The 18073-nt window shown below is 39.4% G+C and overlaps 1 protein-coding gene across 3 annotated transcripts in view; it reads right to left on the reverse strand.

The window, feature by feature from the left end:
* Positions 1-18073, reverse strand: part of Ift81 (intraflagellar transport 81) — a 144812-nt gene that overhangs the window by 84576 nt on the left and 42163 nt on the right. For all 3 annotated transcript variants that reach the window (XM_045133106.1, XM_045133103.1, XM_045133104.1), the window contains one exon: positions 16408-16554. In XM_045133106.1, the coding sequence (XP_044989041.1) occupies positions 16408-16554 (147 nt within the window). The remainder of the gene's footprint in view (positions 1-16407; positions 16555-18073) is intronic.

Genomic DNA, 18073 nt, shown 5'->3' on the forward strand with positions numbered 1-18073 from the left:
CCTTCAAACCATGTTTTAGAGAGAGAGGGAGGGGGGAGGGAGAGGAAGGGAGGGAGGAGAGGGGGTTGAGAATTGGTATGCCAGGGTCTGGGAGGAACACACTGTAAGGAGTCCTACCCTTCCTTTGGCCCTTACATTCTTTCTGACACATCTTCAGCAATAGACCCTGAGCCTTGGAAGGTGTGATAGATATATTACAGTAATGAGCACTCCTGTCACTTCTTTCCAGTACCATGATGCCTTCTAAGTCATCCCCAGGTCACTTCCATCTGAAAAGAGAAGCTTCTCTACCAAAAGTGAGAGTAGCAGTAATATAAGGGTATGAACATTAGGAGAAGTGCTTACTGGGCAGTTTGATAACCATAGTATATACATTTAATCAGACAGCAACAGACGTTACACCCCTAGGGCTCATGACTACCCTTGTTTTAAGTTTTCAGTATCAGGGATGTATTCCTTCCATGGAGCGGACCTCCAGTCCAATTACAGGGCGGTTAGTTTCCATGATAGATGTGCCACTATTGCACCTGTTGGCTCACTTGGCCTGACTGGCCAAATATAAGGCTTGCAGTATCCACTGCTGAGTATCTTCACTGGTGTTTTCTCTTTCTCCCATTGAACTGCATGTAAAATGGCTTCTTCCTGCTTTCTGTCAGCTGGTCTACAGGGAAGAGGTTATCAGGTTATCAGAAAAGTTCCAGCAGGATTTCTCAGTGGCCTTGTAGCCCAAGTATGTGGAGTCTTCAGCCATAGGGTCATACCATCTATTCCTGGTGGGAAACCAAGGACCTCGGCAATAGCCTATAATGTTTTGGGGGCAACAGGGACCTCACTGGCCAACAACTCACTGCAAGTTATCCCATACATGGCACTGAAAATTTTCTAGCAACAATCCATGGCTCCTGAGTGTTCCATTGTCCCAAAAAGTAGGATTCCATATGATTTACTTATATCCTCTTAGATTTTGATTAACCCTCCCTCCACCTTTCCATTACTCAATCTATTCCCCTGACTTCACTTTGGGCCTGAAACCCCATTAATCTATTTCTCTACTTACATATATACAATACCATCCTCTTATGTACTCCTCTCCCTTACTTTCTTTCCCTTTTATATCTTTTCTACTTTACTGGCCTTTGCTACTGAGTTTTCTTCCTACTCACACAGAAGTCCAATCATCTGTAGCTAGGATCCACATATGAGAGAGAACATATGACCCTTTGCTTTCTGGGCCTGGGTTACCTCACTTAGTAAAATCCTTTCCAGATCCTTCCATTTTCCTGCAAATTTCATAACTTCATTTTTCTTTACCGCTGAGTAGAACTCCATTGTATAAATGTGCCATATCTTCATTATCCACTCATCAGTTGAGGGACATCTAGGCTGGTTCCGTCTCCCAGCTATTGTGAATTGAGCGGCAATAAACATGGTTGAGCAAGTATCGTTAAGATAATGAGATGAGTCCTTAGGATATATGCCTAGGAGTGCTATAGCTGGGTCATATGGTAGATCTATTTTTAGCTGTCTTAGGGCCTTCCACATTGATTTCCACAATGGCTGGCCCAGATTACATTCCCACCAACATGTACAAGGGGGGTCTTCTTTTTCCTCATCCTCAGCAGCATTTATGGTCATTTGTTTTCATGATGGTAGCCAATCTGACAGGAGTGAGATGGCATCTCAACGTAGTTTTAATCTGCATTTCCCTGATGATTAGGGATGTAGAACATTTTTTTAGATGTTTATATGCCATGTCTTTTGAGATCTCTCTATTTAGTTCCATAGCCCATTTTTTAATTGGCATGTTTGATTTCTTATTAAATTTTTTGAGTTTTTTGTATATGCTAGATATTAATACTCTACCAGATGTATAGCTGGCAAAGATTTTTTTTTTCCATTCTGTATGTTGCCTCTTTGCTTTATTCACAGTGTCCTCTGCTGTACAAAATCTGTGCAATTTCATGAGGTCCCAGTGGTTAATCTGTGGTTTTATTGCCTGAGCAAATGGGGTTATATTCAGACTGTCTTTGCCAAGACCAATATGTTGAAGGGTTTCCCCTAATTTTTCACCTAGCAGTTTCAGAGTTTACGATCTGATATTAAGATCTTTAATCCATTTGGATTTAATTCTTGTGCATGGAGAGAGAGAAGAATCTATTTTCATCCTCCTACACATACATATCCAGTTTTCCCAGGACCATTTACTGAAGAGGTCATCTTTTCTCCAATGAGTATTTTTGGCATTTTTATCTAATATCAGGTGGCTATAGCTACCCGGACCTACATCTGGGTCCTCCATTATGTTCCATTGATCTACATGTCTGCTTTTGTGCCAGTACCATGCTGTTTTTGTTACTATGGCTCTGTAGTATAGGTTAAAACCATGTATGGTGATACCACCAGCCTTATTTTTGTTGCTCAGTATTGTTTTAGATATTTGAGATGTTTTGTGCTTCCAAACGAATTTTTGGATTGTTTTTCTATTTCTGTGTAGAATGCAATTGGAATTTTGACGGGGATTGCATTAAATGTGCAGATTGCCATTTTCACAATATTGATTCTTCCAATCCAGGAACAAGGGATGTTTTTCCATTTCCTAGTGTCTTCTGCAATTTCTTGCTTCAGTGTTTACCAGCTCTAACAGTTTGCTGGTAGAGTCTTTAGGGTAATTTATGTATAGAATCATGTCATCTTCAAATAATGATAACTTGATCTCTTCCTTTCCAATTTGTATCCCTTTTATGTGCATCTCTTGCCTTATTGCTATGGCTAAGACTTCCAGTACTATATTAAATAAAAGTGGAGACAGTGGATACCCTTGTCTTGTTCCTGATTTTAGTGGAAAAGCTTCCAGTTTTCCCCCATTTAGTAATATGTTGGCTGTAGGCTTGTCATAAATAGCCTCTAATATATTGAGATATGTTCCTTCTATTCCCAGTCTCTGTAGGACTTTTATCATAAGGGAGTTTGGATTTTGTCAAATGCTTTTTCTGCAGCTAATGAGATGATCATGTGATTTTTGTCCTTCAGTCCATTTATATAATGTATTACATTTATCGATTTCTGTATGTTGATCCATCCCTGCATCTATGGACTAAAGCTTACTTGGTTAGGGTGAATGATCTTTTGGACATATTTCTTGTATTCTGTTTGCCAATATTTTGTTGAGAATTTTTGCATCTATGTTCATGATGGAGATTGGTTTGTAATCTTTTTTTGTTCTATTTTTGTCTGGTTTTGGTGTCAGGGTGATGCTGGCTTCATAGGAGTTTGGTAGGATTCCTTCTTTTTCTATTTTATGGAACAGCTTGAGAAGCAATGGTGTTAGTTCTTCCCTGAAGGTATGGTAAAATTCACTATGAATCCAACTGGGCCTGGACTTTTTTTAGTTGGGAGATTTTCTTTTTTTAAATTTTTTATTTGAGAGCGACAGACACAGAGAGAAAGACAGATAGAGGGAGAGAGAGAGAACGGGCGCGCCAGGGCTTCCAGCCTCTGCAAACGAACTCCAGATGCGTGCGCCCCCTTGTGCATCTGGCTAACGTGGGACCTGGGGAACCGAGCCTCGAACTGGGGTCCTTAGGCTTCACAGGCAAGCGCTTAACCGCTAAGCCATCTCTCCAGCCCTAGTTGGGAGATTTTTGATAACTGCTTGGATCTCCATACTTGTTATAGGTCTATTTAAGTGATTACTCTCATTTTTATCTAATTTAGGTAGGTCATAAATCAAGGAAATCATCCATTTCTTTTAGATTTTCATATTTACAGGAGTATATGTTTTTATAGTATTACCCTATCATTTTTTGAATTTCTCTGGTATCTGTTGTGATGGTGCCCCTTTCGTCTCTAATTTTATTAACTTGTGTCTCCTCTCTCTTTCTTTTGGCCAGATTTGCTAAGTGTTTATCAATCTTATTTATCCTTTCAAAGAACCAACTCTTTGTTTCATTGATTCTTTGAATTTATTTTATTTTATTTTTTACTTTTCTTCAGCATGGAGGATCCTTTCAAGTATTTTCCATAGAGCTGGTTTTGTCTTCAAATACTCCTTTAGCCTGCTTTAGTTGTGGAATGTCCTGATTTCTCTATTTGAATGGAAAACTTTGCAGCATAAAGTAACCTCTGTTGACAGTTGTTATCTTTCGGAACTTGGAATACGTCACTCCAAGCCCTTCTGGCTTTGAAAGTTTGTGTTGAGTAATCTGCTGTAATCCTGATGGGCTTGTCTTTGTAGGTAACTTGATTTTTCTCTCTAACTGCTTTCAGTATGTTTTGTTTTGTGTGTTTGATAGCTTGATTATAATATGGTGAGGAGATGTTCTTTCCAGGTTTTGTCTGGTTGGTGTTCTAAAGGATTCCTGTATCTGCATTGGCACCTCTTTCCCATTTTGGGGGATGTTTTCTTCTATAATTTTGTTGAAGATGCCTACTATGCCTTTGGAGTGAAATTCTTCTCCTTCTACTCTGCCCTGAATTCTTATTTTTGATCTTTTTATAGTATCCCAAATATCTTGAAATTCCCATTCATACTTTCTATTAGTTTGTCTTTCTCCTTGTTGGACTGTATTAGATCTGCCACCTGGTCTTCTAGTTTAGATATCCTGTCCTCTCCTTCATCCATTCTACTGGTGAGATTTTCTACAGAGATTTTATTTCATTAACTGTGTTCTTCATTGCTAGTTGTTCTGACTGGTTTTTCTTTATTATTACTATTTCCTTATTTATGTCTTGTATTGACCTCTTTATTTCATTAAATTGGTGTCCTGTGTCTTCTTTGATTCCTTTTATTTTCTCTTTCATTCCTTTGATTTCCTCTTTGATTTCTTTGAACATATTTATAATCATTCTTTTGAAATCTTTCTCAGGCATTTCCTCTAACTCGTTCTCACTGGAGGTCATTTTTGATGCATTAATACTTTTTGGTGGATTTATATTATCTTGATTTTTGATGTTTTTCTATTATAATGTATATATTTTTGCATCTTAGATTAATTTAATGCTTGGATTTTCTAGTTAGCTGAGTATTATTAGATGTATCAATCAATTGGATGTTATATGTCTTCAGGGTAGGAGCTTAAGGTGCTAGGTGTGGCTCTCAAGACTCTGAGTATCTACAAAAGTGACCCTAAGTGTTGGGTTTGCCTGCTATGAGAGTATTCAAGTAGGCTGAGTGGAACAAAATACAGGTAGATTCTAAAATTTAACTAAACAATGTACACTTTCAAGAAAAACAGCACAGATTATTTATACAAGAGTAGTTATTATGACAACCAGATCCTCTAACTGTCCCTTAGGGTTTGTCGTGCCCCACACCCCTAATCCTGACAACAAGGAGGTTAAAATTTCTGGTTTATTGAGGGTTCCATGTCAGCTTGTGGCCAAGTGAGACCCTTCCCTAATGTATAATAAAAGAGGAAACAAAGCCACTATAAATCAAGAAGCAACAAATAACAAGCCCAAAATACAGCTTAAGAATGGCAAATCTGACCATCCATCAGATTTAACATATTTATCCTGATATGGAAGGTGCAATTAGCACTTCCAGTTCAGGCCTATATGCCAGGTTTATTAAGTGGGTACTGATGTGGTGCAATCCCAGTTACTTTTTGGGATGATTTTGGTCTCAGTTATGCTGCGCTCCTGCTTGGGTCCCTCTTTGTTGCACTGTGGGTTCAAGTAGGCTAGTTGGGTCATTGGATCACTGCTCTAGTTGCCAGTACTGGGTGCTGTAATCTCCCTTCTGCTGGTCTCTGGTGCTTGCTGGCGCTTGCACTTGCGGTGGGGGGGGGGGATGCTGGTGACGGTGGCTCTAGTTCTCTCTCTGGTCCATATGATCCTCTACCTTGTGATCTGCTCCTCTGTTGTTCACTGTGGTTCTTCATGTTTCTTGAGTTTGGGAAGAGCTCCTGTGTGAGTGGAAAATCCCCTCACCTGCCTTTTCCTGAAGCTCAAGCCAAACCTAGCAGCTGTGACCCTGTGGACCTGGTGCCCGCCACTGCTGCTCGAGTCGCTTCTGCCTGCCTATGTGGGCTCTGGATCTCTCCTACTTCTCTGCTGCCATTTTCTTATACACCTCACTTTTTAGTACAGAAGTGTATTTTGCTGGATTTTTATTTTATTTTTTTTTTGGCTTTTTCTTCCCTAGGCTGCTTTGGCATGGTTCCTACACCACCATCTTAACTGGAAGCCCTCTTTTTTTTATTTATTTTTTTTGAGGCAATTGTGAGTGGGAGTAATTCCCTTATTTCATCCTCAGCACATTTTTTTGTTAGTGTACAGAAAGGCTACTGATTTCTGTTTGTTTATTTTGTATCCTGCTACATTGTTAGCGTGTTTATCAACTCTAACAGTTTGCTGGTAGAATCCTTAGGGTCCTTTATGTAAAGAGCCATATCTGCAAAAAAAGATAATTTGATATCTTCCTTTCCAATTTGTATTCCTTTTATGTGTGTCTCTTGCCTTATTACTATAATTGCTATACCTAAGACTTCCAGTACTACATTAAATACAAGTGGGGACAGTGGACACCCTTACTTTGTTCCTGATTTTAGTGGCACAGTTACAAGTTTTTCCCTGTTTAGTATTATGTTGGCTGTAAGTTTGTCAAAAATAGCCTTTATTATGTTAAGATATGTTCCTTCTATTCCCAGTTTCTGTAGGACTTCTTTTTTTTTTTTTTTTTTTTTTTGAGGTAGGGTCTCACTATAGCCCAGGCGACCTGGAATTTCACTATGGAGTCCCAGGGTGGCCTTGAACTCATGGTGATCCTCCTATCTCTGCCTCCTGAGTGCTGGGAGTAAAGGTGTGCGCCACCTTGCCCGGCTTCTGTAGGCCTTTTATCATGAAGAAATATTAGATTTTGTCAAATGCCTCTTCTGCATCTATTGAAATGATCATGTTTTTTGTTTGTTTGTTTCTTTTTTGAGGTAGGGTTTCACGCTAGTCCAGGCTGACCAGGAATTTACTATGTAGTCTCAGAGTGGCCTCAAACTCATGGTGATCCTCTGCTTCCTGAGTACTGGGATAAAGGCTTGTGCCACCTTGCCTGGCTTGATATTTGTCCTTTAGTCGATTTATATGTATATTATGTTCATCTATTTGTGTATGTTGAATCATCCCTGCATCTCTGGGATAAAGCCTATTTGGTCAGGGTAAATGATATTTTGGATAATCTTACATTCTGTTTGACAATATTTTATTGAGAATTTTTGCATCTGTGTTCATGAGGGACAGTGGTATGCAATTTTCTTCTTTTGTTCTGTCTTTGTCTGATTTTGGTATCAGGGTGATGCTGGCTTTGTAGAAGGAGTTTGATAGAACTTCTTTTTCTATTTTATGGCAAAGTTTGAGAAGCAGTGGTGTTAGTTCTTCTGTGAAGGTCTGGTAAAATTCACTATGAATCCATCTGGGCCTGGACATTTTTTAGTTGGGAGATTTTTGATAACTGCTTGGATCTCCATACTTGTTATAGGTCTATTAAAGTGGTTAAATCTCATCCTGATTCAGTTTTAATAGGTCATATAAATCAAGGATATCATTCATTTCTTTCAGATTTTCAAACTTAGTGGAATATATGTTCTTAAAGTACGTCCTTATGATTTTCTGAATTTCTTTGATATCTGTTGTAATGGTGTCTTTTTCACCTCTAGTTTTATTGATTTGTGTCTGTTCTTCTTCTTCTTCCCCTGCCCTCACCCCCTGAGGTAGGGTCTCAATCTAGCTCAGGCTGACCTGGAATTCACTATGTAGTCTCCGGGCAGCCTCAAACTCACAGTGATCCTCCTGCCTCTGCCTCCCAAGTGGGGAGATTAAAGGTGTGCACCACCATGCCTGGACTTTCTTCTTTTAAATATTTTTTATTTATTTGACAGATAAAAAAGGAGGGGGGAGTGGGCACACCAGGAGTTCCAGTCACTGCAAACGAACTCCAGATGCATGTGCCCCCTTGTGCATCTGGCTCATGTGGGTCCTTTACCCTTTTGTATTTGCAATTATTTGAGCATGGTTTATTTTTTCCTGTTTCATTATGTATGTGCTTTTCTTTCTCTTCAGCATGGAGGATCCTTACAAGTATTTTCTGTAGAACTGGTTTACTGTTCACATATCCCTTCAACTTGTTTTTGTTGCAGAATGTCCATATTCCTTCATCAATTTGGATCGATAGCTTTTTAGGATAAAGTAATCTTGGTTGATAGTTGTTATCTTTCAGAACTTGGGATAGATCATTCCAAGCCCTTCTGGCCTTTAAAAGTTTGTGTTGAATAATTTGCTCTTATCCTGAGGGGCTTGCCTTTGTATGAGACTTGATTTTTCTAACTGCTTTCAGTATATTTTCTTTGCCTTGTGTGTTCTGTAGTTTAATTATAATAGGATGATTAGAGGTTCTTTCCTGATTTTGTCTGTTTGGCCTTCTAGAGGCTTCCTTTATGTGTATTGACATCTCGTTCCCTATTTGGGGGGTTTTCTTCTATGATTTTATTGAAAATACCTTTGGAGTGATATTCTTCTCCCTCTACTATGCCCTGAATTCTTGGTGTTTTTTTTTTTTTTCCTTTCCGAGGTAGGGTCTCACTCTGGCTCAGGCTGACCTGGAATTCACTATGTAGTCTCAGGGTGGCTTCGAACTCTTGGCGATCCTCCTACCTCTGCCTCCCGAGTGCTGGGATTAAAGACGCGTGCGCCACCACACCCGGCTGCCCTGAATTCTTATGTTTGATCTCTTCATAGTGTCCTAAATGTCTTGAAATTCCCATTCATGCCTTCCTATTAGTTTGTCTTTCTTTTTGTGGTACTGTATTAGATCTGGTCTTCTACTTTAGATATTCTGTTCTCCCCTTTATCCATTCTATTGGTAAGATTTTCTACAGAGTTTTCTGTTGTTGGTTTCCTGTGTTCTCTTGGGATTCCTTCAGGAGTTTGCTTTCTTCTTTGATTATTTTCATTGATTTCTTTGAACATCAATATAGTACTTTTTTTTTAATTTGCCTGGCATTTCATCTAAAACAGTTTCACTGAAGCCCTTCTCTGATGAATGTATAATTTTTGGTGGGATTGTACTGTCTTGATTTTTTGTGTTTGTCTTTCTCTTTGTTGGACTGTATGAGATCCACCATTTGGTCTTCTAGTTTAGATATTTTGTCCTCTCCTTGTTCCATTCTACTGATGAGACTTTCTATAGTTTTCTATTTGACTGTTTTTCATTTTTAATATTTCTTATTGGTATTTTTTTCATTATTTCTATTTCCTTACTCATGTCTTGTATTGAACTTCTTATTTTATTCAGTTGGTTTCCTGTGTTAGGTGTTTGTTTTCTTCTTTGACTCCTATGACTTGAGTATAGATATCATCATATTTTTTAGAAAACTTTGCCTGGCATTTCATCTAAAATAGTCTCACTGGGGGTCATTTCTAATGGATTTATAATTTTTGGTGGGATTGTGCTGTCTTGCTTTTTTTTTCCTTTTTTTTTTTTTTTCCTTCGAGGTAGGGTCTCATTCTAGTCCAGGCTGACCTGGAATTCACTATGTAGTCTCAGGGTGGTCTTGAACTCACAGTGATCCTCCTACCTCTGCCTCCCAAGTGCTGGGATTACAGGTGTGCACCACCATGCCTAGCAATGCTTGGGTTTTCTAATTATCTACAGTGTTCTTAGCTGTGTAAATCTGACTTTATATATCTTCAGGGTAGGGGTATAAGGTGACAAGAGTATCTCTTATACTACAAGAAAACAGCAGGAGTGACCCTAGGTGTTGAGTTTGCCTGCTATTCAAGTATTCTAGTAAATTCAGTGGAGTAATTTACTGGTAGATTCTAAATTCAACTGAGCAGTACACACATTCAATCAAAACCAGCACAAAGTATTTATGTAGTACTGGGGATTAAAACAAACAGATAATCTAATAAAGCCAAAGTCCCTAAGGGTTTGTTTTACCCTATACCCTTACTCCTGTCAATTGGGAGGTTGGAATTTTTGGTTTGAAATGGCTTCCAGGTCAGCCTGGGGCTGAGTCAGACCCTGCCCCCAGTAATGACAGAATAAAAAAACAAAGGCCCTATGAATCTGGAAACATCAAAGGTAACAACAGTCAACCCCAAAATATAGCTTATTTGAGAATGGCAAAGCCAACCAAGAATATGTAACATATAATCTACCCTGATATAAAAAGAGAGATTAGCACTTCCTGTGTAGGCCTATGTACCTGCCTTTGTGTAAGTAGGCCTTGTTACCTTTTGGGGATCGCTTCCATCTTACCAATGCTGAGTGCCCACCTTGATCACTCTCTGTTGTGCTGAGGATCTGGTGCTCTGATTGGCTGTGCTGGATGCCCTGCTGCCAGGGGCTGGAGGTTGGGGCATGAGAGACTTTGCAGGCTGTCTATAGTTGTACCAGAGCTGCTCAGTTGGTCCTGTTTGTGATCTCCTTCAGCAGCTGCTCAGCTGGTTTCTGCTATTTTCTTCTTCAGGTTTCTTAACTTTGCAAAGAGACTGATGTGAGCAGAAAATCTCTCCACTCGGTTTATCCTCCTGCAGCTCTGGGCTGCATGGGAGCAAGGAAGAGCTGTTGGCAGGTTTCTCGCTGGTTTCTTCCTTTCTAGAAGATCTGAGTCTCTCCTTCTCTGCTATGGTTGATAATAACTTATACACTTTCACCTTTTGGTAGAACATTGCTGTTTGTCTGCTTATTTCCTTCCCTAGGCTGCTTTGGTGTGGCCAATATGCTGCCATCTTACCCAGAAATCATTAATAATTTTTAAAAAAATACATATATTATGATATGGCTATTTTTTTTTCAAGGTAGGGTGTCACTCTAGCCCAGGTTGATCTGAAATTCACTATGTACACAGAATGGCCTTGAACTCATGGTGATCCTCCTCCCTCTGCCTCCTGAGTGCTGTGATTAAAGGTGTGCGCCACCATGCCTAGCTAATATGGCTTAATTTTTTTTTAATTAGTTAATTTATTTTGAGAGAGAGAAAGCAAGAGAGGCAGACAGAGAATGGGGATGCCAGGGACTCTAGCCACTGTATATGAACCAGGTGAGCTATGTCACCTGGTGCATCTAGCTTATGTGTATACTGGGGAATTGAACCTGGTTCCTTAGGCTTTGCAGGCAATTGCCTTGGCCACTAAGACACCTCTCCAGCCCCAAAATATTTTTATTTATTTGCAAGCAGAGAGAGAGAGAGAGAGAAAAGAGACAGAGACTATCTATATACCAGGGCCTTTAGCCAGTATAAATGGACTGCAGATACATGCACCACTTTGTGCATCTGGCTTTATGTGGGTACTGGGGAACTGAACTGGGTTTGTTTGGCTTTGCAGGCAAGTGCTTAAATCGCTGGCCCATCATCTCTCTATCTCTAAAAATTATTATTATTATTATTTTTTGTTTTTTCGAGGTAGGGTCTCACTCTAGCCCAGGCTGACCTGGATTTCACTATGGAGTCTTAGGGTGGCCTTGAACTCACGGTGATCCTCCTACTTCTGCCTCCCAAGTGCTGGGATTAAAGGCATGTACCACCACGCCCGGCTAAAAATTATTATTTTAAAAAAGGCAAAAAGGCTGGGTCTGGTGGCACACACCTTCAATTCCAACAGTTGGAAGGCATAAGTAATGCCTCTAACTACTGAACCATCTCCCCAATCCAGACAGTACTTTTATTTTTGAGAGGAGTCTCATGTAGCCTAGACTAGCCTTGGACTTGCTATGTAGGGAAAGATGGTCTTGAACTTCTGGTCTTCTTGTTTCTTCCCAAGTGCTGGAATTATGTATGTGTGCCACCATGCCTGATTTATGGATGCTGGTGGTCAAACCTAGGGCTCTGTGTATGCTAGGCAAGCACTCTACCCCAGCTGAGTTACTTTTTCAGTATAGATATCAAATTTTAATATTTAATTTTATTTATTTCTTGTCTGTTTTTTGTTTTCTCAAGGTAGGGCCTCACTAATTTTATTTATTTCTTTATTCATTTATTTTGAGACATGGTCTCACTCTGTAGCTCAGGCTAGCCTTGAACTCACAAACTTCCTAATACAATTCCATCAAGGGATAATCAAGAGATTTTATGTTACAATTCTCATAATGTAATTTTCTCTGGAACTGCTATCACAGACACACCCATAGGTTTGCTTCACTAATCTCCTAGATCTTTCTTCTTTCCTTCCTTCTATCTTTCTTTCTCTCTCTCTTTCTTTCTCTTCTTTTTTTGAGGTAGAGTCTCATTCTGGCCCAGGCTGACCTGGAATTAACTTTGTAGTCTCAGGGTGGTCTCGAACTTACAGAGATGCTACCTCTGCCTCCCAAGGGCTGTGATTAAAGGTGAGTGCGCCACCATGCCTGGCTTCTAGGTTTTTCTTAATCTAATCAAGTTAACAACCAAAATTAATTATTTTCAAGGTTAAGTGCACAAGCATGAGGGCTTGAGGGGTCCTCAGACCACCTGAGTTTAAAACTCCAGAACCCACATAAACAGGTAGGCATGGCCATATATGTATGTAACCCCAGTCCTGTGGGGAGCAGACCAGGGAATTGCTGGGGCTTACACACAGCAAGCTCTAGAATCAACAGGAGACTCGTACAAGGAAAAAAAATTAGGCAGGTGAGAAATGGAGGGTCATACTTGATATTTTTCTCTGGCCACCACAAATAAGCCTATAGGGTAGGTACATCAGGCAAGAGCATCTGGTAATATCACTACGTGCACATACATACACCACACATACTATGCACATGCACAAGTTCATTTATATGATTGTATAACTATTACTAAACATATAAAGACAAAGCACACAGTAACTGCTCAGTGAATGGCTGCTAAAATAATTCCAGCACTATCTTATCCCATCTTGAATCTAGGTTACTTATCCCTAAGCAGACCCTAGTTTTTAAAATTTTTATTTACTTGAGAGGGAGAAAGAGGCAGGTAGATAGGGAGAGGAAGAGGGAGAGATAGAAAGAGAGAGAGAGAAAATGGGCATGCCAAGGCTTGCAGTCTCTGCAGACAAACTGCAGATGCTCTTGTGCATCAGGCTCATGTGGGTCCTAGGGAACGGAACCTAGGTTCTTTGGCTTTAAAGGCAAGTGCCTTAACCACTGAGAAATCTTTCCAGTCCATAGACACTATTTCATATTTATTTCTATTGAATTGCTACAGTCTGAAAAATACTGGTTTCAAATATTATGTTGATAACTATAGTTGTAACTTTCAAATTCTCCATTTAAGTGACAACAAAACCATAAAAATATCAGGAGCAACATACTGGAGTTTATCATAAGGCCAGTGCTAAGAACTTCACAGATACTAGTGCAATTAGTCTTCAAAGTAAATCTTTATCTTTATAAAGCATTATCCTGGTAATGTTCACAATTTAGAGTGGTATATAAAGAGATAAAGAGGGCTGGAGACATGGCTCAGTGGTTAAGGCACTTTCCTGCAAAGCCCAAGGGACCCAGCCCCCAGCCCAATTCCCTGTACCCATGTAAAGCCAGATGCACAAGGTAGCACATGCGTCAGGAGTTCATTTGCAGTGGCTAGAGGCCATGGTATGACCATTCTCTCTCTAATAAATAAATATTCTAAAAAAAGACAAAGAAACTTGCCCAGTCACCCAGATGATGAGTGGCAGGCCAAGATCTGCACTCAAATGACTGAATCTTAGCCTCTCCAGCCATTGCCATTTGCACATGTACTAGCCCACACTCATGTGAATGATGACTTCAGGTGCCAGATGCTATGTGTTGATGAAGCCTTCGAGTTTTCCAGAGCTTTGCTATCCATTATTGCTTGTGCTTTTCTAAGACAATAAAGAGCAATCATCATGCTTTACGATGGACACCCTTGGAAAAGTTAAGCAATTTGTTAAAGATCAACAAACATGTACAGGATGTGGATACCAGTTATTAGCTGGGCAGTGCTATTATTTCCCTGAGCCTCATCTAACTGCATAAGTATAAAAATGACAATAAAGCCAGGCATGGTGGCACTTGCTTTTAATCTCAACAGTTCAGAGGCTAAGGTAGGAGGATCACTGTGAGTTGAGGGCAGCCTGAGATTACATAGCATATTCCAGGTAAGCCTGGACTAGAGTGAGACCCTACCTTGACCCCCCCCCCAAAAAAGGTAATACTTCCCCAAGAAGCAAAGAAGCACATGTAAAGCATCTAGCACAGAGCTTTGTATAGAAAGTACACCCTCCCTCACTCCGCATGTGAGTCCTGGCATGACATTCTTCCCAAACACTGTATATTTTTTTTCTGGTTTTCTTATTGTTATTATTTGTTTTTGTCCTAACTGGCCTGAAACTCAGTCCAGGTTGGCCTCAGATTTGTGGCAATCCCTGACACCATGCTCAACTCTAACCCACTGTTTGTTTGTTTATTTATTTATTTATTTTTTCAAGTTAGGGTTTCACTCTAGCCCAGGCTGACCTGGAATTCACTATGTAGTCTCAGGGTGACCTCGAACTCATGGTGATCCTCCTACCTCTGCCTCCCGAGTAATGGGATTAAAGGCATACGCCACCAAGCCTGGCTCTTTAAAAATAATTATTTATGTATTTATTTGAGAGAAAGAGAGAGAGACAGAAAGAAAATGGGTGTTCCAGGGCCTCTAGCCACTGAAAGAACTCCAGATGCATGTGCCATCTTGTGCATATGGCTTACATGAATTGGGAAACTGAACCTGGGTCCTTTGGTTTTTAGGGCAAGCACCTTACCTGTTAAGCCATCCCTCTATCCCCCACTGCTTTTTTTCTTTTCTTCTCTTTTCTCTCTCTCTCTTTCTTTCTTTTTTTGGTTTTTCAAATTTTCAAGGTAGGATGTCACTCTAGCCCAGGCTAACTTGGAATTTACTATGTAGTCTCAGGGCACACTCCAACTCACGGTGATCCTCCTATCTCTGCCTCCCGAGTGCTGGAATTAAAGTCATGCTTGATACCATGCCTGGCCCCACTGTTTCTTAATACCCTCTCAGCCAACTTCCTTAACAGATAAGTGAAAAAATATAGGACTTTTTGATGATTACCATGCAGTGCCAAATCAGAATCCTAGTGAAGTCCAGTTATCTTACATAATTTTAAGTGTAACAAGCTTCCTCCTTTCTGTCCATATGGCCTATCATCTAACAAAGTTGAAAATAAAATTGATCTACCAAGACTTGTTCTTTATAAAATTATGCATAATGTTCCCCAATACCTTCTGTTCTTTTAGGTAACTGCCAAATAATTTACTTGATTTGTTCTAGTTTTGATCAAGTATCACTTAGAAATTAAGTTGGCCTTATAATCTTCAAAGTTACCTTTTTCCACTTAAAATATTCTTTTTTTCTGTCACTAGATACTTCTATTCATCATGGCCTCTCAAAACTAAAGGCTAATTTGGCATTGGGCTCTTTTCTCTCATATTTGCTTAGACAGAACATCTAAGTGAACTTGAAGCACAGTTCATGCCCATGTGGCCATGCAATTAGGAATACCTGTCACTGGACAGCAGTTTTTAAAGAAAAAAGTACTAGGAAGTGGCATGCATTTTGTACAGCAAAACTGCTGCATATATGACTAATGTTTTCCTTTCCTGGGTAGCAAAGATGTCATCAAGCCATGCTTTTAGCTTCCAAGTATCACTAAAAATACTTTTGCCTTAAATCAATTTGCAAGTAGATGTTAAAAACCAGAGGAATTTTTGTTATTATAATGACAGGGCTTCAGTGTAGTCCAGGCTGACCTCAATATGTAGCCTTAGACTAGCCTCAGACTCACAGTGATCTTCTGTGTCAGCCTCTCAAGTGCTGGGATTATAGCCATGAGTTACCATTGCTTGGTTCCCAAGAACTTTTTCAACAAACTGCTACCTTTCTAAATGAACTACTTCTACAAACTTAAAGGCAATATGGAAGGTTGCAAGCAGAAGCACTAGAGAAAAAATGGGACCATGGGAACAACTCATTTGTATTTACCACAGTGAAGGTACACCACCAAGTTTTCACAGTATGAACTCAGTAACATTTCAAAGCCCAAAATGAAGTTAGGACATGAACAGCTGCTCAGGTTTCTAAAAATTCAAAACCTGTAAGAGTTAGTAGAATACAGGCAAGGCTTACGAATCCAAATGTGTTCTGTCACTTGAACTGGTTATAAGTTACAAAGCACAAGGAAAATACTTAACTCTATGTAGTCATTTACCATACTTGGCTTTATCCATTCAAATACTCTTGATCTAACTTTATAAAAGGAGATGAAGAATTATGTTTTTTTTGTTTTTTTATGTTTTGCTGTGACTTCAGCCATCAATAATCAATATTATTTATCTTACTAATCTCATGAGTGACAGAAACTAAAAGTCAAATATGTTAATGATTTCAAACAAAATCTAACAGTCTTAACCTTGACCAATGAGATGCCACAACTTACTTCGTCGCCCTTCAAAACCTCAGTGCCATCAAATTCTCGGGTCTGATTTGTCTTTGTTGACACTTCTCTCTCTAGGCTGGCTAACTTCTCCTTGGCTTCCTGGAGTTCTTCAGCTTTGGCTTCTTTTTTACGAGAGATGATGGATGCCTAGTTGAGTGTGAATATAAAACAAGACAATTGCCTTTTTGTTATAAAATTACCTAGCTTTCAGATTTTACCAAGGTAAAATTTTCTGTATTAGTTTCGCTTTCCCTGGTCAACACTGACTGTCATACTATCCATCTTTATCAGTTATATATTTAGTTATATACACAATGTATATTAAATATCAAACTAAACATATGGAAGACAAAAGCCCTGAAAATATAGATACAGCAATCAGAGAACAAAAATGCACTAATAAAATTATTTAAGTCTTCTCAAGTAATACTTAAATACTAATGAAAATACTTCCTAAGGAAGTACACAGAAGTTAACATTAAGTTTGTATTTTTTTTTTAAATTTTTTATTTATTTATTTGAGAGCGACAGACACAGAGAGAAAGACAGATAGAGGGAGAGAGAGAGAATGGGCGCGCCAGGGCTTCCAGCCTCTGCAAACGAACTCCAGACGCGTGCGCCCCCTTGTGCATCTGGCTAACGTGGGACCTGGGGAACCGAGCCTTGAACCGGGGTCCTTAGGCTTCACAGGCAAGCGCTTAACCGCTAAGCCGTCTCTCCAGCCCGAAGTTTGTATTGTTTTTATGCATGGTTGGTGGGTCTCCCTCATTGGAAGGAAACAAAAATGTCATGTTTTCAGAATGACAACAAAGTTCATTTTACTAAATTCAATACTCATACTTTTACAATGAAAGGCTAAAGTATCTATTATACTTGAAACATTCTAATAAATAAAATGCAGGTTCAAAATCAAACATCTGACTCATCAGCATTAAGTAAATGTTTACACAGTCCAAATGTTTGCTTGTAGCACTTGTATTAACTAATAACTCTTAAGGGATTTCCTTAGATGAATCATACCAATTCATGAGAAACACCAGTCACATTAACTTATTAAGCTAAATGGTATAAATATTGTATTAAGAAATGACAGGAGATGGGTAATCTCTAGTGCAAACCCTTTAGAAATTCTATTTTCTTTCCTGTATAACAAAAGACAAGTAATGAAGGAATGTTTCCCTGTATAAGAATTCCACCTTAAAAGGTGGGTGCTGCAGAGAAGGCTTAGTGGATAAAGCACTGGCCATGCAAGCATGAAGACCACAGTGCAGAAACCCAGTACCCAAGTAAGGCCAGACACATAGAATGGTACATGTATCTGGAGTTCATTTGCAGGGGCGGGAAGCTCTGAGACATATTTATTTCTCTCTCTAAATTAAATAAATAAAAAAGCATAGCAAAATTCGTCAAAAGGTATAATGAAAGACAAGCCCTTGCAAGCTAACTTTCATTTCTAAAAATGTATACTGCTTTTAACTCATTAAAAATGTTAAATGGGGGCTGGAGAAATGGCTTAGCAGTTAAGGTGCTTGTCTGTGAAGCCTAAGGACTCATGTTCGACTCTCTAGGTCCCATGTAAGCCAGATGAACAAGGTAATACAAGTGTGCAAGGTTGCAAATGCACATAAGGTGGCACACATGTCTGGAGTTTGATTACAGTGGCTGC

The sequence above is a fragment of the Jaculus jaculus genome, chromosome 13, assembly GCF_020740685.1.
Source record: "Jaculus jaculus isolate mJacJac1 chromosome 13, mJacJac1.mat.Y.cur, whole genome shotgun sequence".
NCBI lineage: Eukaryota > Metazoa > Chordata > Mammalia > Rodentia > Dipodidae > Jaculus > Jaculus jaculus.